This window comes from Lepisma saccharinum, chromosome 29 (genome assembly GCF_977018435.1).
Source record: "Lepisma saccharinum chromosome 29, izLepSacc3.1, whole genome shotgun sequence".
NCBI lineage: Eukaryota > Metazoa > Arthropoda > Insecta > Zygentoma > Lepismatidae > Lepisma > Lepisma saccharinum.
Genome location: NC_139257.1, coordinates 27,256,636 through 27,279,800, shown reverse-complemented (window position 1 = coordinate 27,279,800; position 23,165 = coordinate 27,256,636). Strand labels below are relative to the sequence as shown.

At 42.7% G+C, this 23,165-nt stretch overlaps 1 protein-coding gene across 6 annotated transcripts in view; it reads left to right on the top strand.

Moving 5' to 3' along the window:
* Window positions 1–23,165, top strand: part of csw (protein tyrosine phosphatase non-receptor type corkscrew) — a 360,418-nt gene that overhangs the window by 270,605 nt on the left and 66,648 nt on the right. For all 6 annotated transcript variants that reach the window (XM_083114870.1, XM_083114866.1, XM_083114865.1 and 3 more), the window contains exon 3: window positions 8,891–9,085. In XM_083114870.1, the coding sequence (XP_082970996.1) occupies window positions 8,891–9,085 (195 nt within the window). The remainder of the gene's footprint in view (window positions 1–8,890; window positions 9,086–23,165) is intronic.

The window sequence follows — 23,165 nt, the reverse complement described above, 5'->3', positions numbered from 1 at the left end:
GCCTCCCAAGTCAATAACCTAACCTTTGCCTGATTACTTATTCAGCATTCCTTTCTCTGCAATACCTTTGGTACGATACGGAAGTCTGTAAACCTCCACTCATTCGAAACTTAAATCATTTCTGCTTGTATTACAACAAGCTGCTTGGAGATACGTACATTAACCTCTTGTGTATAAAGGTTTACTTTTCTGACATCTCAAACGGATCACCCGGTATAACAGCTAACCACTCCGCCACGAAGGTTGGCTTTTGAATAAGAGAGTTAACCGAGTACTTCCATAAGCGATTGCATGCTGTAAACACAGCTCCGACTATTGTTTATAACATAACTAGCTGATTACCCGGCATTGCTCGGGTATTTATTTATTTATCCCAATCTTGTATTAGACAGGAAAATAATGAATTCTAACTATAGTGTAAAATGTAACCAATTTTAAATGTGATCGTGAATGTCACCAATTAGCTTAGCGACTCCGAAAACTCTGGATTCGACACTAATCTAGGTCATTTGTGGCATTTTATTTTTCACCCCCTCTCACCCCCCATGCCGATAGGTGATGAACTTGAAGTTAAACCGCATCGGGAGTGTCACAAAAACTGGATTCCACACTAATATCGGTCGTTTTCGCAACACAGCCTGAATGTTAGACAACCCAAGAAACACTATCGTTGTGCTGGATTGCATAGAGTCACGGATCACTTTGTGCGGAAATTAATATCGATCGTTTCGAATTATTTTTACATATCATCCCTTCGCACCCCCCACCCCGGGTGCTAGGGGTCTCTTACCCCCACAGTATTTCTTTCCAGATTGCAAGTCATATGTGAACCAAGTTTGGTTGAAATCGCTCCACCCACACACACACACACACACACGCACACATATAAATCCATTTTTATATATATATAGATATCCCAACAGTCTATTTCCGGGAATTGAGTTATTATTGATACTTCGCTCACTATAACACAAAATCTCCGCTTACATAACACGTTATGTGCCTAGGTGTAAACTTGGGAGAAAGCTTTCTGTGTACTCTTCATTTACGCGGGTCTTAACGCAAGTTATGATGTTATTTTCCGGTTCGTTATCATCACCTTCTTAACAACCAGAACCATTCTTGCGTTATTGGCACGGCACGTCACAACATTTGCAAGTCATACAAAAGGTCTCCAATTGGGCAATTTGCATACTTAACTCTGCACGCGCGGTCATGTGAGAAATTTTGCATTTATCATCTCGGTGTGTTTTAAGTGACGTGAAATCTTCGGGGATGAGTCACGGCTCACAGAAGTGAAAACCATATGACATGCGCATGGTATTTCACTTATCGTGTAACGGGTGTGTCCGTATTGCGTCATTTCTTGGCCCTTTTGAATGTGTTTTGATTTAGCAATTTACAGAATGTTTTAAAATTTAGTGGTTTGGTGGTTTGGGCCTTATTTTAACCGTCGCGGAGTGGTCAATGCAACACACTACGAAACCAGAAGTCCCAGGTTCGACGCCTGGTTAAGGCATTTGCGTATCCGTTGGTTTTCAGCATCATTTATTTCAGTAGTTCGTCATTCATCTCATCGCCACGATTAACCCAAGAGATATAAATGCCACGCAATTTCCTTTGGCATTTCGTTTTTATTTTGCTATACCCTTATTTGAGTGGCGGGCCTCCCTACGGCATAGTCGTAACGTCGTCGCCTTGTAATCAAGGAGTCCCGGGTTCGATGCCCGATGGAGGGACAGTGGTTCGATTCCCACTTTTAACTGTAGGTCCAGTACATATCTGTGCATAAAGTGGACTTAAAAGTTCAACTTTTTTATGGTTAACTGGTAGAGAAAACCCCCATTGCCTCAACTTCGCCATGGGAAATAGGACGAAATAAATAACAGAAATAGAAAAATAGAAAGGATCCTACTTTTAAATAGTCCAATCCTGATTAACCTATTTTTGCATATTGTGGGCTTAAACGTTGCCAAATGTTATTTCGGTTTCGGTTATTTTACGCCTCTTTTCTGCCTCCTTGGTTAATCACAACGATGGGGATGAATGATCACATGAAGTGCATGATGCGACAAACAATGATACATCTATGCTCTAAGCAGACTTCGAACCTAGGACCTCTGTCTTGGTAAAGTGTTGCGCTGAATGGCCGGTATACTACGATGACTACGGTTTTTAAATGTTGTACGAGATATTTATTTATTTATTTATTATTATTAAAGTAGGGTTACAATTAAGCTTACAATTTTCTTTAGATTTATTCTGAACTACAAAAACAGTTTTTTGCCCTACATGAATTAATATACAGTTATGCTATTTGTTTATAAGTATACATAAAATGGAATATTATAAATTTATATAATTGAAAAATATAAGAAATAGAATAAAATAAACAATTTTGCAGCTACGTTATATGAAGGAGGCAATGAGGTAGATGAGGCACAGTGTCAGTATTCATAGATTAATGTCCTAATCTGTCGTTTAAATTTGACCAAATTTCTCTTTGTGCAATTTACAGGCAGTTGATTCCACGCTTTACTTGCCAGAGATGACACAGGATTTTGTCTTGCCTTGTTACATTTTGGTACTCGGATACTGGTGTGTTATTAGATTGCAGATTGGGATAATGTATATTACTAGATATCATTACTTTGTCCTTTAATAAGTGGTGGTGCGTGTTAATTGCCTGGTGATTTTTTAACAGAAATGCATATTTTCGCCTGGATTCCAGCGTGGGTAATTGGAGTTCTTCTCTGCTTGCACGTGAAGTCGCGTGCGTCTCATTTCTTATCCTACGAATTGCCCAATTTTGCATTTTCTCTAGTTTTGTGGTGTTATTTCTATTAATCCCATAAAGTACAGAGGAACAGTATTCAAGTATCGGCCTAATAAATGGTTTGTAGAACGCTAATTTGTGGGCAAGGTGTACAGTCATGGAAAGTAGTTCTTGGGCCACGAGACCTACGATATCGTAACATCTTAAAGCCTGTTGGCTATGCAACCCAAATAACAAAATTGTCGTTTGGGTTTGCCTGGCGGACCTGGATTCTCGGGAATGATTGAGTATTGACAGCAGCGTGAGTCATACCCCCAGGCCCAGCCATAACAAACAACAGCTGGGTGCCGTGAGACAATCAGAAAAAGTTTCAGGAATTGGTTTCTTAACAACAGCTATTCGTAAGAAAATGTTCTCTTTACTGATATTAGAGTCATTGTCAAGGAAGTTCACTGAAATGGTGGTTTTCGTCGAATCATCATGGCGCAACACACATGCTGTCAACCCAGAAGTCCTTGAAAAAGATTGGAGTTAAAAACAACTACTTGACAAATGATAAGACGAATCGATATTCATTATTCCCAACTTAGAATTTTGTGAAGACATGGATCATCATGGCCTATCATCCATTTCATAACTTCATTAATCATCCTCATCGCCTTTGTTGACGCCAAGTGCTAGAAAAGCAATATAAGAAATTAATAAATGACATTTTCAGCGATTTCACGCAGCGACTCAGTTGCATGTAGACAAAGTTTCATTAATCGGGAACCAAGGGCCCCCTCGTTGTGCTTCATTGTCATTTTCCCTCCATTTTGCCTGCCGCGATTAACCTGATGTTGATTAATGCACAATCCACAAAGTGCACCAAAGGTATGAATAGGTAAACTATGTGATATTATGCTAATTTAGAATTTAGTAATAAAATGTGAATTTTGGGGGGTTCAGTTAAGTGGCTGCACATCCATTACGTAATCGCGATATCATCAAATTGTACGAAGCGTGTCTACACCTACGTAAAGTGTCAGTCGCCGTCATAGGCGTGCGCAGACCCTCTGATTAGGGGGGGATAGCCTTGATGATAGTTCAGGCCGGAAAAGAATAAAGTAATTTCATCTCACTTGTTTAAATTTTATTGCATTGATGGGTGTGTTTATATATACACCTCTCCCCCCGCCCCACACACACATATAAATACATACATACATATATATATACAACACACACACACACACATACATATATACATATATACCAACAGTAAAAATCATATAAATTGTCTCTCTCAAATCTGCGCGTTCCTTTTCCTCCAAACAATTGTTCATGCACTTAAGAGAAAAACTTTTAGCAGCAGTACTTCTGTCTTCGGTAATTTAAAATGCATTACAGAAAACAAATTGCGAGCGAAGCGACCAATAAATTTTCAGATCCAAATTTTTGCAAAATGAAAACAATGTCGACTTAATATGGGGAAAAAAATCATGGAGCGCCATATTATTCTCTTTACAATCTTTTTCATTTACCCTAGATCGTTTGGCGTCCAGGGTTAACTCCAGTCGACCCCTAGCTACGGCTCTGAACTTGATTAGAATGCAAGAAAAGCAGACATTGCGAGCGAAGGGAGCAAGAACATTTTACAAAAGGTATATATATTTGTATAAAATTTGAAATCAAGGGGGCAATTGCAGCTCTGTCCCCCCCCCCCCGCAGGTGCTCTTGGCAGTCTGGAAGAAATAATGCGAGAAAGACGTGAAAACAAAATCCATCTTGAGTATCCTTTTGTTCTGCTACTCTTAGATTCTGCTACTCTTGCTTTCCTTTACTTCCATGTTTACCCCCTAAAATTGATTTCCGTTCAAGGTTGTGGGAGGATGTGGTTTCGCCACTGCACCCCCTTCCCCCGTAGTTGCTTTGAACTTTCATCGGCTAAAAAAATACTTAATTTTCTTTAAGAGTATAATATAGTTTAATAACGGTGATAGGATTCATCTATCCTAAATTTCTAGGTGAAAATATAATAATATAGGGGCATAGATGTCTGGAAGGGGGGCAAGGATTGCCACACCTTCCCCTTAGAAAACGAATGTCAACCAAAAAGTACGTTTTCACATGTATAATTTGATTTCGGTCATAATAATTTACATTAATTATTATAATGAGGATGCAGGAATGCGATAATGCAACACTATTATCGGGGTAATATGCCCCATGGAAAAATACCTTGCTTGTCTCTTCGTGGAAAAAATCTGCAGACGTCCATGGTTAGGAGGGCATTTGCCCTCCCCCTGGCCCCCTGGGCGCACGCCTATGATCCCCGAGATGGAATATATAGCGCAAAGCCAGGGCTTTAAGATCAAATTTGTTTTGTTATTGTTTTTATTAGTAATTACCTCAGTTTTCTTTAGCTGAAGTTAAATTATTCATGACGACGATTTATGATTACATTAAAGACATGAATGAACATACACAATGAACCCATTTTGGTCGGAACTCGAACTCGGAACCTTGTTACGCAAGAAATAAAAATATCCATAAGGCATGGGTGTTTCATTGGAGATGTTCCTCTACTTCCGTCATTTTATCACTAATATATTTCTTTAATATACAATAATAAATCACAACTACCTAAAAATAAATATCATTTTGCATTTTCACATGCATATGTTTTTTTACGGTTAGAGTGTGAACTGGCACCTGTTTATTTAGATTGTTCTTTATGTTTCGTGTGTAGTTAAAGATAGGAAAAATGCTTGAGTTAGCACAGTGCGCTACATTGTCTGATGTCCTGGGTTCGAATCCCGTCGTGCGTATGGGTGTTCTTTGTGAGTGCCCCTTCATCAATTTAATCATATCACTCATCCTCGTCGTCGCGATTAGCAAGAGGTGAAAGAAAAACGGCGCTAAATAAGAAAATCAAAAGACTTATAAGAATCATTCTTATTTCCGGACGTGTCTTACATTTTATAGTTGTGTCTGGCCTCCGGAAGGAATTTGAAAGAAATCTCAAATGTCTTATACGTATTTTAGGCATCACGTAACTTCAAATTAGATGGAGAAACAGAAAAACTGAGGGGAGTCTAAGATAACATGGTTCCTTGTAGAAGTATGCTTAAATCAAGCAAGCATGGTTGCTACTGGATGTTCGGAAAAGCAATTACAATCCCAGCTCAGAAATTACTTCACGATTTTCTAGATCCGGAAAAGTCCGGATATATGTATAAAAGTGCTTACTTTGTGAAGTTTTATCGATATAAGTGTCGGTAATTTGTTCGAAGTAACAAGTAATTATTCTCCTTATTGGAGAAATAAGGCACACAATTCTGTTTTTTCCCAATGTATAGTGGTTTTTTACATATTAATAAACAAGAACTTCCAGACTTTGTTTACGAAATTGTGAATTTTTTCCTTCCCGAATTCATGGATTGTTTTCTCTTCCTGGCCCCACATCGACGAAAAACGTTCTGTCTTACATACACAAGTTGAAGTCACATACAGCCGTGCTATTAATTAGCAGTTGAGGAATTTGAACTCAACCGTTCACTTCAACATTAATTTTTGAGCTGAAGATGTGTCATATTCTTGTTATATGCTAAGATGTCCTAGTAACCTATTATATTTACTGCAAATACGTTCGCGTCCAACATTTTGAGACAATTTGTCCTACTTTCCGCTGAAGAGTGATCTGAGAGCCCTGTGTGTGATGGAAACTGTTTTTACTCAATTTCTGATATAATTTATTCCAGCATTTCCTTCAACTTCTATTACCTTGTTATTACCTCCAATGCTTACACGACTTTTCCTTCGTGCTCGACCATTGGGTTCAGAAATGTTTAAAACACCCCCATCTCCCGCGTGTAAATAGCAGGCAACAACACTCTGGAAGCGTATACAACTTGTTTACTACATATTTTACGAAAATATTAGAATGTTAGCTTGATATAACTGTGGATTGGAACGAACGAAATAAAATACCTGTTTTATACGCACACTGGAACGAGGGAAGGCCAGCTGTGAGTGAGTCACTCTACTCTGGCAGTGAAGGTCACTGATCGAAGCAGTTAGGCTTGCTTGCTACAAGCAGGCGCCTTATCTTTCCTCAAGGAAACACTGAAATCTTCGTTACATTTTTTCGCCAGACTAATGGTGAACATTTACAGGAACGTAAGGAGTAGTATCGTATTCTATTGGAATTAGATTTCGTGGTGTTTAAGAGATTTCATAACAATATGTAAATCTCTTTTGTGACCTACACTGAACTTATTTTAAAGTTTCATTGGCATGTGAAAGCGGAAATTTGGAGATCCTTCTTCCTTACGATTTCTAAACAATCGAAGAGTGTGGTGAACGTGAAACTACTTATTGTTCGCAACAACGATATGTATTATACAAATGGTCTCTAATCAAAAACCCTATTACATCACAGGAAGTGATATTTAAAACAGTTCTACCACGTATCCAACGTAACCAATATTCAGATTGATTCCAAGCTTCTGTTTGGGTTATTTTGTGACGCATTTTTACCTCTTGCGATAATCGCGACGATGAAGATGATGAGTAATGATACGAATGCAATGCTACATCTAAGCCTCAACAGGTTTCAAAAATGGATCCTCTGGCTTTGTAGAGAGTTACGGTGATTTTTATTTTTATTTTCATTTGGTATTTTAAGTCCACTTTATGCACACAAAGGCTAATCGAGACTGCATCTACAGTTTAAAGTGGGATCCTAACCACTGTGTCTCCACCGGGTATCGAACATCAAACCGGGGACTCGTTGATTACAAGGCGGCGACTCTACTACAGCGCCATCGGGAAGGATGAGAGAGAGAGAGAGAGAGAGAGAGAGAGAGAGGAGAGAGTTACTGTGACTACGATAATGAAGAATTGAAAGTAGCAGAACGACTAAGCTATTCTTTTGTCAATATTGGGATTGTTAATGAATGTTATGAATGTCAGTTCAAATTGAAAAAAAATAAACTAAAAAATTCCAGAGTGCCGTTACAAATCGTTAATTTTTCTCTTTCCACATATTACTTTGCTACTATGTAGACATTTGCATGCTAAGATGTAGAAAGTGCTGCATATTCAGTGCGTGGAATTGCGATTTATTTCTGAGAATGGAGTAGTGGTAAAAGGATCACCTCACATGTTTGGATTATACCCCCCCCCCCTACACACACGCACACACAATATATCGGCTGTTGTTCTTATAAGGAAATGTAACATGTATGAATTGTGTCAAGAAATATTGGAGCCTATTCACATCCCTACGGAACTTGGAAGAAAGCCCACGTAGAGATTGGGAAGTTTTGTTACGACAAAATTGGGATGTATAGTAAATTAAAATGCAAAGTCCTACCTTGTGCTTTGCACCAAGCCATGAAGGCGTGTAGGGGGTGTGGAGTTAGAGGAGTCAGGGCCCCACGCTTTCTTCATCAGGCCGAAGGTGGGAATGATGTGATCAGCACCACGCCCCTGGCCGCCTTACCCCCCCTTCCCCAGAGTTTCCTCCAGGTACCCACTTTATACGACGCTGGGTGGGCACCGAAGCAGTTTGGACAGGTGGACAAAATCCCGATTATCCCCCGTCGGGGATCGAACCCAGATCTCTCACATGGTAATAAAACGCCCTAACGACTGTGCTACTGCGGCACATACAGTAATTAAGGCAAGAATTGTTTTAGCGTTTCGTTCAACGTTTCTAGGGGAATCATTTTCGGAGATATAACGTGTAGCTCTTGTCGGTTCTGCGACCTGTCTTGAGAAAAGGCGATTTTCTGACGAACAACATTCCACCTGACAAGTCACGTGACATTCCCACCTTTCCTGTGTCTGTTGGCTATTGCATGAAAGACGAGTTGCTCTTGAGACAGACAGAATCACCCGATCACCTAATGGTGCAATGTGTGTTGCCTACTCTTCCGGCATTATTTACTGCCATTAAAGTCTTATGGGGAAGAACTTTTTTCCACCACTGTACATGCATCCTGGAAACACGCAAGAGTTAACTGGGTTGCTTACCGTGCAGGATATAATATAGAAAATGTGCTCAATCCCTTGAACACTTTGAAATACGCACGTTCCTAATATTTCTTATGTTCCCTTTCTCCGCAGGCGAAATGGAGGTGTCACGCATATTAAGATCCAGAACACAGGCGACTTCTATGACCTGTACGGCGGGGAGAAGTTTGCAACACTGTCAGAACTTGTGCAGTTCTACATGGAGAATCATGGACCACTTAAGGAGAAGAACGGAGAGATCATCGAGCTTAAGTACCCACTTAACTGCGCAGATCCTACGACCGAGAGGTAAGTGTGATTCTAGATTTATTTATCCTTATCGCGTCTCCCTTTTTTACTTTTTCCTGGATCTCTTTCCTTTCTCATCTCTTCTTTCTCCTCTCCTTTCCTCTATACCTTCAGAAGCATTATTGATCAAAATACTGATTGGTTCTTCTGTGACGTAAAATAGCGCAGAAAAGTTATGCTAGCTTGGAAAATAGAGTTAGTTTATATTCGGGCATTATTGTGATTCTTGAACGCAACTTGTTTTAAAGTAGAAAAGGTCCAATGTCGTATAATCTCATCTTCAGATATTTGAGAAATTATTGCATAGCTGTTTCACAAAAGCGATAAGAAATGCTGTAGCGGCAAGTGGCCCGCGTTCTTCGAATGTAATTGAAGAGAAGACCATATGCTATATAAAAGCTCAAAATTACAGATTCTGGAAGATAATATTAAACTTACTGCTAGTGATATTATTGGAAAGAAAGGGAGATCTCTCTCTTCTCATCTCTATGTCTCCCCCTCTCTCTCATATTTTTCACCGACAATCTCTTTTATTTCCATATTCCTTATCTCTCTCTTTCTCATCTCCCATCTCTTAGGGCCTCCCAGATGTCGCCTTGTAATCAAGAGGTGCCGGGTTCCATACCCGTTGGAGGCACATAGTGGTTCGGATCTCACTTTAAACTGTAGGTCCAGTCCCGATTAGCCTTTCTGTGCATAAAGTGGACTTAAAACAACAATTAAATCATCTCCTATCTCTCTTTTTTTCTATATCTCATCCCTCTTTTCCATATTTATCACTCTTCTCTTTCTCTCACCTCGCTCTCTCTCTCTTTTTCTTTCTCTTTCTTTTCCATCTCTCTCATCTCCTTTTTTCTTCTCTCTGTATATCTAAATGTATTTATTTCTACTTCTGTTATCCTCTTTTCCCCGTTCCTTCCAACATATGTCCACACCCATGTCCTGAGCCTTCACAAAGGTTCAAATTGTAGAGAATGAATGAATTTGCCATTGTGTGTGTGTACTTCGTTATTTCAGACCTTGGCGGTTAATAGAAATAGAAAGAGAATGTAAAATAACCTAATTAAATATGAATTGCCCTAAGCGGGATCAATATAGCCCAGTCTCTTGTTGAAAGTTTATAACCAATTCGTAAAATGGGGATGTTTGGGTGATAATTATGCAACTTTTTAACTGAATGAGTCGTTACAAACTTATTGAATCTTGAGATGGAAAGCATCTCTGATTTCCGTCCTTTTGTTTATAAGAGCTTAATTTTTGCTGTTTTGGCATAAGGCACAGTATTATAATAATAATAATAATAATAATAATAAGTGTTTGAGCGTTCAAGACTTCCGTTGCCCTGTGTGATGAAGCAAAAAAATAAAATCGTACACCAGTACGTTTGTGTCTAATTCGGACATAGAAATAATACAATTTATGCATGGTTATTTTTTTTACTGCTAGTTCTAAACAAGGCAAGACGTATTGTAGTTTTTTTTGCATGAAATGTTAACCATTATTACTGCCTTACTGGTTAACCTATGTGCATAAAGCAACAGGTCAATAGTCAGTCATTTTTATTAGCTCGAAAGGAAAGCACAGAGCACGTACTAAGCCGGGTAACAAATCGTGACCTATAACTTTTTCTCTCCACAATAGAGAAAATAATAATAAATTATGACCTTGCAGCAGTAAACAGTACTAAATTACTTGTGCAAAAACGAAGGGTTGTGGTTGAAAGATTTTCGCCATGTCTTGGAACTTGCTCTCCCTGTTATTATGGTATCTGGAAATGCACGCAGAATTCACTGACGAATGTTGAATGTGACCGGCCGCCCCCCAGAGTCGCAACCTTTGAATGCTCTCACGTTGCTCACCCAGGATTTTTTTTGTGTGTGTGGGTGCAATGATCTTTGAAATGTATACGACCGGATGCTGCACCCTGCGGTCTTCGGCCTGTTCGCGAAACTTCACGTTCCCCCAGGCGTGGCTTCACGAATTTGGATGAATCGCTCGCCATGATGGCATTCGTACACCGAGGTGGAGGCGCTGCCGATGGCTCGTGTTTTGCAATATTGTACTGTAAACACTGGGCAGTCTGGTGGGTGCAATGACTTCCAATGTTGCGGTGGAGTGGTGCTCGTACCTGGGGATTCTTTCATGTTGCGGATGAACGTTCAAATAAAGGATCGACTACCGAGAATGATCATGTAGCTATCTGATTCTTAGGCCCATGATTCTCGTTGCCAGAATGAGCTATCTGCCTGATACTAGGACCCAGGAACAGCTAACTCACAAGATTCTCGGACCCACAATCAGCTAACTCCCTGATTCTCGGACCCACAATCAGCTAACTCCCTGATTCTCGGACCCACAATCGGCTAACTCCCTGATTCTCGGACCCACAATCGGCTAACTCCCTGATTCTCGGACCCACAATCGGCTAACTCCCTGATTCTCGGACCCACAATCGGCTAACTCCCTGATTCTCGGACCCACAATCGGCTAACTCCCTGATTCTCGGATCCACAATCGGCTAACTCCCTGATTCTCGGACCCACAATCGGCTAACTCCTGGATTCTCGAACCCAGGACCAGCTAGCTTCTTGACTTTAGGACCCATGATCAGCTAGCTCCTTGTTTCTAGGACCGACGATCAGCTGTCTGATTCTATGAACTAGAATTAGCTAGCTCCCTGATTCAAGGACCCAGGGTCAAATAGCTCCCTGATTCAAGGACCCAGGGTCAAATAGCTCCCTGATTCAAGGACCCAGGGTCAAATAGCTCCCTGATTCAAGGACCCAGGGCCAAATAGCTCCCTGATTCAAGGACCCAGGGCCAAATAGCTCCCTGATTCAAGGACCCAGGGCCAAATAGCTCCCTGATTCAAGGACCCAGGACCAAATAGCTCCCTGATTCAAGGACCCAGGGCCAAATAGCTCCCTGATTCAAGGACCCAGGGTCAAATAGCTCCCTGATTCAAGGACCCAGGGCCAAATAGCTCCCTGATTCAAGGACCCAGGGCCAAATAGCTCCCTGATTCAAGGACCCAGGGCCAAATAGCTCCCCGATTCTCGGAACCAGGTTCAGCTAACTCCCTGGTTCTCCGTCCCAGAGTCAGCTAGCTCCCTGATCTACACCCAAGATCAAATACCTTCCGGATTATAGGACACAAGATCAAATAGCTCTCTGATTATAAGGCTCAGGATCAAATAGTTCTATGATTCTCGAGCCCAGGATTAGCTAGCTGCCTGATTTTAGCACCCAGGATTAGCTAGCTGCCTGATTTTAGCACCCAGGATCAGCTAGCTCCCTTATTCTAGGACCTAGGGTCAGCTTGCTCCTTGATTCTCAGATCCATTATACATTAATTACTAAATTCTTAGAATAGAATAAGGAAGTGAAAACATCCTTACATTTACCCGACATTGCTCCTTAAATTGTACTGTTTATCTTTGATGTAGACCCGTATCAACTTGTTTTTATTTGTAAATAAAATATGAAGAATGTTTCACTTGTGTGATAATTTGTGTGAATTCGATGTGAAAAAGTAATATTGTAATTTCAATTCTGAAAGCCAACTGACGAAATCGTATTTTTGATGTGTTTTGTGCGAGATGTCCCTCAGCTTTCATAATAATGCTATTTTTTTGTTTTGACCAGTTCCAATTAACTTTGCACTCTGGGAACTTAATAAACATGCATAGCCTTTCTTAATGTTCAACAGTTTCGTTGTGTACTTTTCCATTTTGTCCGGAATTGGAAGAAGGAAATTGAACTACAAGTTTTACCAGGTTGAGTGAAAAGTTGCCAACGTTAAAGGTGGAATACTTCGAAGCAGAGAACTTCAAATATTGAGTTAATGATATTTGGTGTCTGCAGAGGAGATAGATACGGTTACCTCGAAGTAGTGGGTGGTGTGTATTTGTCAGGGTCAACCACGGAAACGGAAGTACGCTGACAGAGAGCTGGAAATGTGACGAAATTCTGGGCGAACGGATTTTCGCAATGTGGCAGTGTGTGAAGGATTTCAGATGCTTCCTCTGTGAATCATTCGCCATTTTCTGCTCCGCCTTGGCTGTCAGTCTTTCCTTAGCACACCTTACCATGGTCCTCAGAAGAAAATGATCAGCGTGATGTCAAAATATGCACTGCAAGGAAACAATCAAAACTTCGTTGGTTACTTTATTACTAACATAGTTGTAACTAACTAACTTTCAACACTGTCACTAGTAGTACAGTGTCCCCGGTTGAACGTCATCAAGTGGAGATCGCCTTAATGGATTTCTCTCGTAAGGCAAAATCACCACTTGATGGCGCAGTGTTGCCAACTCCTTACTCGAAAAAATCACCAAGGTTTTTGGTCTAACCTAACCTAATGCCTTAATGGTTTGCTCTTGTAAGGCATAAGCCCCCCCTCTATTTTCTCGCAGTATTACCAACTCCTTACTCGAAAAAATCACCGAGGTTTTTGGTCTAACCTAACCTAAAGCCTTAATGGTTTGCTCTTGTAAGGCATAAGCCCCCCCCCCTATTTTCTCGCAGTATTACCAACATCTTACTCGAAAAAATCACCAAGGTTTTTGGTATAACCTAACCTAAAGCAAGGAGCTGGCAACTTTGCTGGAGGCTTGCCTTACAGTGCATAAAGCAAGGTTGCCAACCTACTGGTACTTTTACCATGGCTTTTTACAAAAAAAAGAGAGAGGAGAGTGGGGGAAGAGTTAAACAACCGACAGGTTACCTACAGCTTTTTTGGTCTAACCTAACCTAAAGCAAGGAGCTGGCAACTTTGCTGGAGGCTTGCCTTACAGTGCATAAAGTAAGGTTGCCAACCTACTGGTACTTTTACCATGGCTTTTTACAAAAAAAGAGAGAGGTGAGTGGGGGAAGAGTTAAACAACCGACAGCCTACCTACAGCTTTTTTTTCTAACCTAACCTAAAGCAAGGAGCTGGCAACTTTGCTTGAGGCTTGCCTTACAGTGCATAAAGCAATTTTTGCCAACCTGCACACACTGGGCAAGGAGAGCCGGCACTGCCGTAAAAGAGAGAGAGATGGGTGGATGGCAACACTGCACGGGTTCAACGTCAGAAAGTGGAGCTCGGTGGAGCTCATGCCTTACAAGAGAAAACCATTAAGGCATGAGCTCTATTTTCTCGCAGTGTTATTAATTCCTACCTACATTTTTTCTTACTTGGCAAGGGCTAGAGAGAGAGAAAAACCTATAGCTGGCAACGGCGGTGAGCGAATGCGCCATATCGTAATTTTCCAACTCCGACAATGTTTGTATATCGTGACCTTTGTAAACCTCTCTCTCTCGGGGGAACGATGTGCCACACACACACACACACGCACGCACGCGCGCGCGCGCCTGTATTGTGACGCAAGCAAGCAAATAATAATAATTGTTTTTTAGGATCCCTGGCCCCTATAACCTCGCCAGGGTGCGTGGTGCCCAACCAAAAAAGTAAAAGTTCTCTAACGGCTGCGGTTATAGATTACCGCACCTCTATAGAGTTTCACGTGTTTTTTTTTTCTCTCAAACTTCCATGAAACTCTACAGAGGACCTCCGTAATGCATGCAACGTGTACTAACGACTCTAGTGTTATTTGATGTTGTGATATTTTTGGATATAGAGTTTTATTGTGAGATATAGATAAAAATAATTATGTTTATTATAATATTTTCTTGATGAAGATGGAGAATGTATGTGTGTGTGTTACAAATAAGGTTGCATGCTTTTTTTCTAGTGTGTGTGTATGTGTTTTTGATGTTTCGACAGCATCTGAAACGATAAAAAAAAAAATTTTATTGTTAATTTTCACGTGTAAAAACAACAACAAATTTTGTGCAAATTTCTGATTGTCTCGCGTTATAGTGATGTAACTGATAATTGATGAAATTGATATTGTAACTGATCTGAACTAGTGAAATTCGTACTGTGCCATTGTAACTGATTGTGCTATTACAAAAATTTCTTATTGTGCAAGAAAATAGATGTTAAAAACCTGTTAAAACTGCTCTGTGACCCTCTCGTTCTTCACGTCGTAGGCGAAGGACTTCTCTGCAATCAGGATGACACTGCATAGGGTATCCTCGGGCAAGGCATCGTGGAACTCGCAGACGACCTTGATGTTGGTTCGATCGTTGACCACCACCTGCTTCCTCTTAGATGTGTTGATGACGAACATGGGTCTGCGTGCTTTGAATTCGCTGGGCGCGTAGTACACGTCCACGCTTCCCTCGGTCACGCGCTTGTAAGCCGTGTAAGCTTCGTAAAGTTTGAGGTAATCGTTTTTGGTCATGTCGAGGTTGTAATTCTCGCGCGGGAACACTTCGTTGCGTCCATTCTTGAGATAAACGTTCTTGATCTTGCAGTCGTCGAATTTGCTGGAATCTTTCTCCTGGTTGTTATCGCGCCCGGTCTGAAAGAGCACCACGACGAAATCTGGCATGTCGAACTGTATGTTGTTGAATTGCGTCGTCACGTCGAATTCCATGTGACTTCCCGACGCCATCTTCTGCACGCACTGGTAACCGTGAAAATGAATCGGCACCTGCGGACTTTTCAAGATCTCCGCTTTGTACTTGAGGGCGTAGTTCGTTTCGTATTCCACCACCGGCATTCTCAATTCCATGCTCCGGATGACGCACTTGGCCGCTTCGGGTAAAGTGTTGGCTATCGGCGTGGTGCCGTCCGGACCCAAAGTAGCGTATCGCATCAGTGCGTCGTTGTCGTTGGCCGCTCTTCGAAACGTGACGCGCAATCCCCCCTTCCACATGATCTCCTTGTAGTCCGAGAAGAAACCAGGCAGCAGACGCATGGGAAAGAGCACCGTGTGACTTGTCGTCGATATTTTGGTTCCGGCTTCGAACACCCCGGCTTGATAGTACGCTGCGTCCGTTTTGGATAATTTCAACGTTCCCACTGCCGTCGACGTGATGCCTGGATAATCTATTCTGTCGATGACGGTGTTGTGTTTCCTCACCTCCACCTGCGAGAACAGGTGAGGCACGAAGTTGTCCACGAGTATCAAGTTTGCTGCTGCGGGAAACGCGTCTCCGCTTTCCTTCTTCACCACGTCGAATTGAAGGTAGAGGTCCGCTCTGTGAGGATGAATGAACCCGTCGCCTACGTCCACGTCGTATTCGATCTCCCTGTTCGCCTCGTTCAGATTGGCGAACGTGCGACGGTTGGGAGGGAAAGATTGCAATTCGTAACTTTCGATTTGCTCCATTTTACATGTATGGTTATTTATTATACGTTGATCTCCACGATGGCCGTCGTAGTGGCACCTGCGAAATCCACCACGTCTCCTTTCTCGTTCGTCACCACCAACTCTATGTCGTCTATGCGGTTGCGACATACTGGAAAATAGATCGGCGAAGAGGGCGTGTAGATGATCGGTTCCATGAACTCGGAACTTGGTTTGAACGTGGCTATGATTCCCGTCTGCTTGTGACTTCCTAATAATCCGTCCGAAGATTTCGTGATCATGCCTTCGGCCACGTTGCAGTGTACGTTCAGAGTCTCTATGGCCAAGAATTTAGGAATGTTGGTTGCCGTGTGCTTGATGCCAGCTTCGAGTTTGGTGTTGTTCTCGAAACCTAAAAGTTCTCCCATGGTGCCCAGGTCCACGGTCTCCGTCGCGGATAGGATTTCCCCTCTGTGAGTGACCGAATTTTGATAAAGGTACGTGCCTTTGGGTAACTGAGCTTGCAAAGTGGAAAGATTGTATTGGCCTGGAGTGACGACGATGTGTTCGCTTCCGACGCTAATTTTGTTGTTGTGCTGCGTGACGTTAGGTATGAGGTACATGCTGTAGAATGCACGCAGAGCCACGGATTTAGGATAGACGATGTCGTCGTGCAGCGTGAGTTTCAAGACCGAAGTCTCGCTGGTGAGATGGAACACTCCCATGGTGTTTTAGGTACCACAATGCTTTCTGAAAATGTTCCACCGACGGGTTATTTATTTTAGACATGTATGCGAGAACGGAAAGGCATAGGTGGCCGCAGTTAACATCGGTGAAACCCTGGATGCGTTTGTCATTGTAGTAGAGGTTGGCAACACTGAGATACTTCACCAACCTGGCAGGCGGTGTGCCACCGAACGAATCGAAAACAAACGCATTGTTATCGTTAATTTTGAGATAGCATATCCAATGTGTACCAGGATTTTTGTAACTGTCCAGGTTGACCACGCCATACTCCTTTTTCTTCACAGCAGAGGGTAGAGAATCGGACATGAAAACACCCCTGAAGTTCCTTATTCCCAACGGTTCGATTAGAGATTCAATATCGAAGTTGGACAGGGCTTTTTCTTTTCTTTATATTTCTTCAAAGCATCGAGGTTGCTTTTTTGCTTTTTGGTCACACCTTTCCCCTTCTTCTCCATGACCAGGTTGTGACGTTTCTGTTCTTCCAATTCCGCTTTGTTCTTCTTCGAGTCGATGACGGTTTTCGCGATGGCGGCACTTCCGCCAGCCAAACTTCCAACGGCCCCCAATGCTGCCAGGATGGCCGGGATGCTGAATATGAAACCTCCGATCTTTTGCTGTTTCCGCGAACGCTGCAAGCGTCTCAATTGAGGTGTGCTGAGCAGCAATTTCATTCCGTGTCCTTTCGACAAGCAAGAACGTTTCTTCCCGCGTTGTTTCTTGGTGAGTAACCCATCGAGGGCACCTAGATTTTTTAGATTCGAATATGGTATCTGGTACACGACACCCTTGGGCTTCATGTTGATGCTCTATGTGTTATTTTCACGGTATGTTATTTATATATATATTCTGAGATTTTTTCTCGTGTAGTTTTTTTTCACGGTATGTTATTTATATATTTTCATGGCCTCGCAGTCGCTACACAAATTCTATTACGTGCTTTGTTTTCTTACCAAGAAGTTCCTTTGTCCCCTTGTACACGATTCGAGTTTTGTTCTCGATTAAAATAGATAGCTTCTCGTCGGATAACATGTTAGCGTATCGATCTGGTAAAAATAGACTGTATTGTGCGTTGAGCAACAGGCGTACCTTGGGACCATACTGGGTAGAAACGATTGAACCGGAAGTTATCGTGTAAGGTTTGTCGACTTCCAATTCCTGAATTTTTACATACTCGACTGACAAATTTAGCATTTGTTTTAATGCTTGGAGATCACTCATTTTTTCAGTCGTCATATCGAAGAAAAATTTCAGAGTGTTAGAGAGAAATTTAATTTATTCACGATGTGTGTTATTTATATATACCGAAGATTATTTTTTTTTCACGAGATTTTTTTGTATCGAATATTTTTTTAACAGAGGAAGAAAGTTCGTGCTTCCGAAAACGCGATGATGTGCGTGATGATTTCTTCCGTCTCCTGCTTAGATTTTCTCCAATCATCGGTGTCCCGTCTTCTCCCCTGCCTCGCTTCGTACAGTTCGTCCAACCTCTCGTCCAATTTCTCCCCCGCGGCCGACAGAAGAGTGTCGAGATCACCACACCTCATTCCACTGATCTCCCGAAGACGGTCCTTGAGAACCATTTCACAAGGGGTGCGAAATGCTGGCGTTGTTTTAGCTACGATCACAAGTTTATTAACATCTCCGTTAACTACCTTTTTGAATATTTTAGATAGTAGTTCGTGCGGCAAATCAGTTATGCAAGCCATGTTGTTTTTTTTCACTGTATGTTATTTATATACCCCACCCCAATTTTTGTTTCGTGTTCATGGCGATGGTGGTACCCAGTGCGGCGACCCGTTCACCCAGCGATGCGTCTCTGCTCACGAACCTTTCGAAAGCTGCATGCTCTAACTTTCTGTCTGCTTCGTGACGTGCGTCCAGATCCGTCTGCGTGGTGTTGTAGGCGATGTCGTGATCTTTGCATGCCGCGTCCAACGGATTCACACCCTTGTCTCCTCTCTCCAATCTTTTCTCGAGTTTGGTACCCGGTCCGCAGTACTGGTAGCCAGGTAGATGCATCTCGAAAGGTAACTTGTTGATGATGTCGTTCACGAGCCCCTTTCCTTCGGCCACGTTCCAAAATTTCGGAGGCAGCGTGTTGATGATTTTGATGAGGTAACCTATGCCCTTGTCGTCGTTCACGATGAAGTTGGAAAGTTTCGTGCTGATCATGTCCACGATGCCAACCTTCTCGTTGTAGAAATTACGGTTGCCTGCATTCTCTTCGCCGGCTATCACCAACAATCGGTCCACGAGTTTCCTAACGTCGTCCACCCAAACGAATTCTTTGGGTAACGTGTTGTAGCGTTTAACGCCGCTGCCTGTTTTGACCTGGTTCCAAATCGGTTTGATGAGATTCCTGTACTTCTCGCCGCTGCTCGATTTCACCCTATTCTGCGAGGCGTCGTTGTTCTGGTACAAGGCATCCGTCCTGATCAGAATTTCCTTGTAACTTTGGTAATCTTCGTCGGTGTAATCTTTCGGCTGCTTTTTGGCGACGAGTTCCCACAGTCCCACCGTACCCGGATACCTGTTCCAACTATCCTTGTCGCCTAAATTGACTTTAATGTCGTTGCCTTCGAAGGTCACCTTCGATTTCCCAATCTTCCACACCACACCGCCGCCTTCGCTGGTTTCCATGCTGGGATACAATCCGAACACTTCATCCTTGTCGAATTTTCCCGTGCTCAGGTAGTCTCGTGCCAAAGGTCCCAACTCGATTTTATCCGAAGACGACGACGTGCTACCTATAGCTCGACGTCGTGCCGGTGCATCCTTCAGTTCGAACGGCGTCGAAGGAATGCTCGAAATGGGCGTGGGTACGGCGTAACTTTTAGCTGCGAGCGGTACGAGTTCGTTGATCAAATTTTTATTTTGTTCCGTGACACTTTTAATTTCTTTACCTAGACCGCTGATGGCATCGATCACAGGTTGATCCTGACGTTTCTTCTCTTCGTAGAATCCGCGATTCTCGGATTTCCAACCTTTGAATCGCTTCACGAGGTATTTTCGCAACTCGAGATTTTCGTCTTCGATTTTTCGTTTCGTCATGACGTTATTTATACACGTCGTTTCTCACAACGTTGCAACGTTTAGAAAGTCGTTGATTTTGTTTCTGTATTTTCCGTCGTTGGGTTTCCTCGTCATGTCGATCGTAGCGAATCCGAAATCGTCACCGTTCCAGCAAGTAGAGCAGCAGCGTTCCGAAAATTGATTGTAGTTCATGTCTCCGCCTACGTAGTCATCGTACGCGTGCTTGAGGTTGGTGTGATCTTGACGAAACAAACATATGAAATTAGCGTTGTCGCGTACTAACTGTTTTGGAATTTTGGAAAACGTTTGAGCTAGGTAGAAGCAATCCATTCCTTTGTGACGACCTTGCGTGAAAAAGTTGCGAATTTCATTTTGATTTTCCAGGATGGCGTCGTCGAACACAACGACTGAATTTTCACGACAATCGTCGAGTGGTTTTATTTCCGAGGCGAACGTTGCAATGTCCAGACCATCGTACAGTTTCATCAGTTTCTGGTATTTGGATTGCTCCAAACTTTTCGAGAACACGTACAGGTGTCTGTTCTTCCAATCTAACCAATTCGGTGCGAGGAGAAAATTGTCCACGAGCAGTGTCGTTTTCCCACACCCCGAAGGTCCTACGATCAGACAGCGGATGCTGTCGGGAAGCAACTCACCGTTTTTTTTCTTCGTTTGACTTTCCGGATCCGGTAGACGCTTCACCACGTTCCACGTACTTACAAGATCACTTCGTTCGCGTCGATCCAACTCTTTTCCGGAAGTCCCAGCCATTTGACAAACAGTTTTTCACCTTTCCTACGCAATACTTTCTCGATGAGGTACGTGTCGGGGTGTTTCGTTTTAGAGAGTTCCTCTTCGTAAAATCTTCCTTTCAAAATCTCGCCGCTACTATCTTTTTTTATATTCGTGTGTCGGTTTCCGGGTAAAACTCGAACCACCGTAAAGAGTTCCGTGCTCCAATTTTTTGTGAATCCCCTGTCGAACGTTCGCTTCAATTTGCTGATCCTCACCTGGTCTCCAATTTTGTATTTGGCTTTTTTTGTTGTGGGTGTGTACTTTGGACAGTAAACGGTAGAAATTAAACGCTGCTCGTCAGACTTGGTAACGTCAACTGGCTTCATGCCTATCGTTCTGTGTACCGTATCATTATAGGTGTCGACGAGTTCCGGCAGGATGTCGACCCATTTGTAATTTCCCCGAAGCGTGAATCGTTTCCACATGTGTGTTTTCAAGGTTCGATTGAATCTTTCCACGATGCTGGCTTTGATGTGACTGAAGGTCGAATAATGTCGAACGTCGTGTTTCCGAATAAACTTTTGGAATACGGCGTTGTAAAATTCCTTCCCCTTGTCCGTGTGCAGAAACCGGGGTCGTCTGCCGCCGCTTTCGCGAAAAATTGTCTTGAATGCTTCCGTGACGCATGTTCCTGTTTTAGCCTTCAAAGGTAGAGCCCACGCGAATTTCGAAAACGTGTCTATGACGGTGAGGAGGTACTTGTTGCCCTTGTTCAATTTATGTACGTTTTTCAACTTGCCGCTACTCATTTCCACGAGGTCGCTTTCCCAGAGGTCGTCGATGCCCTTGGTTACCACCGCCAAACGTTCGTAGTTGCGGCGTGCAGGTTTATGCAATTCTTCGACGATGGCTTGCCTAGACATTTTATTATTTTAGAGATTACGTTTGAAGAGAAGCACCAGCGTGATGGGATTCATAGAGGGTGGCACTTCGCTCGTGTTTTGAACGATCAGCTTATCGCCGGCACTCACGTCGAAAACGGTAAGATCTTCGTCTTCGTGTATTTCATATACGTTGCGCGTTTCGTTCCAACGTGCCAGAGGAATGTTTCCTGCTTTCTGGACGCCACAATTCGATATCAAAGTCATGGTGGGGACGCTAGCTTTTCTGCCGTGAGACCAGTACGAAAATTCGTTTATCTGAATCGTGCCATCGAGGAGAAACTTGTAGTACGGATGATAAGGATGCAGCATGTACAGTTTGTTACCTTCGACGAACGTGGAGATTCTCTGCTGATTGGGTACGCTGTTGATTTCGATGGCTTGCAGAGAATGCAGTTTGGCGAATTTAGTATCGACGCTAACGAGGTTGCTGTGAAGCTGACCCAGTGTGTTTTGTACGGGCAACAAATGTTCGACTATGGTATCCGTTACGACAGAAAACGACGGTTTGATTTTCACTTCCACGTTCAACTGCTTGTAGCTTTCGTTGAGTTCTTGCAACTTGGCACCGAAAGAGGCCAGCGTCGATTCCTGCGTGGATTCCAGCACTCCAACTTGATCTCTGATGTTGACGACAATGTTCTGAAGGTTCTCGACTTGATTCAATTTCGAGCTCTTCTCGGTAAGATCGTTCACGATGATTCGCATCTCTGTAAACTGCGTGTGAAGATCGGCGACGCTCTGCGAAGTGGGCAGCGTCGACACCAGCGAAGCAAGTTCATCTCGAATCTGTTCCACGTTCGCCGTTTCCGTTTCCAGTCGTTTCAGCATTCGAGATATGTTCCTTTTCAAAGCGTGCAATTCTTTGGAGGTGGGGAGATTGGCCACCCTACTCTCGAGATCGCTCAATGAACTTTTGATGTCGCTCGAATCGGGTAGTGCCGTCACCGCCGTTTTCAATTTTTCCAAATCTTCGCTCGAAGGCACGCTCGTCCGTAACGATTCCAAGTCACCCTGTATGTTGTCGAGTACGTGATGAAAATGAGCGAGATTGGATTCGACGTTCAAATTTTCTAAATATTGGATCTTCTGCTGAACCGTGCTCAACGTGTCCTGAATGCTCGTCAACGCACTTGCTTCAGCGTGAATATTTTTAATTTCTTCGTTGATCAACTCCAGAGACGCCTGAAGCGTAGCGATGGTGGTTTGAATGTGTTCGAAATCTTGATAAGCCTCCAGTTGAATTTTTATGTTCGCGACGCTTTTACCGATGACCTGCAGTTCGTCAGACGATGGTAGGTTCGTCATGGTATCTTCCAAAGTCTGCAACTTGGATTTAATTTCTTCCAACGTGCCGGTGAATTCTTCTTGTAATTTGGAAACGACGACGTGCAAGCGTTCTGCATCTATATCGTTCACGACGGTTTGAAGTTCAGAGAAATT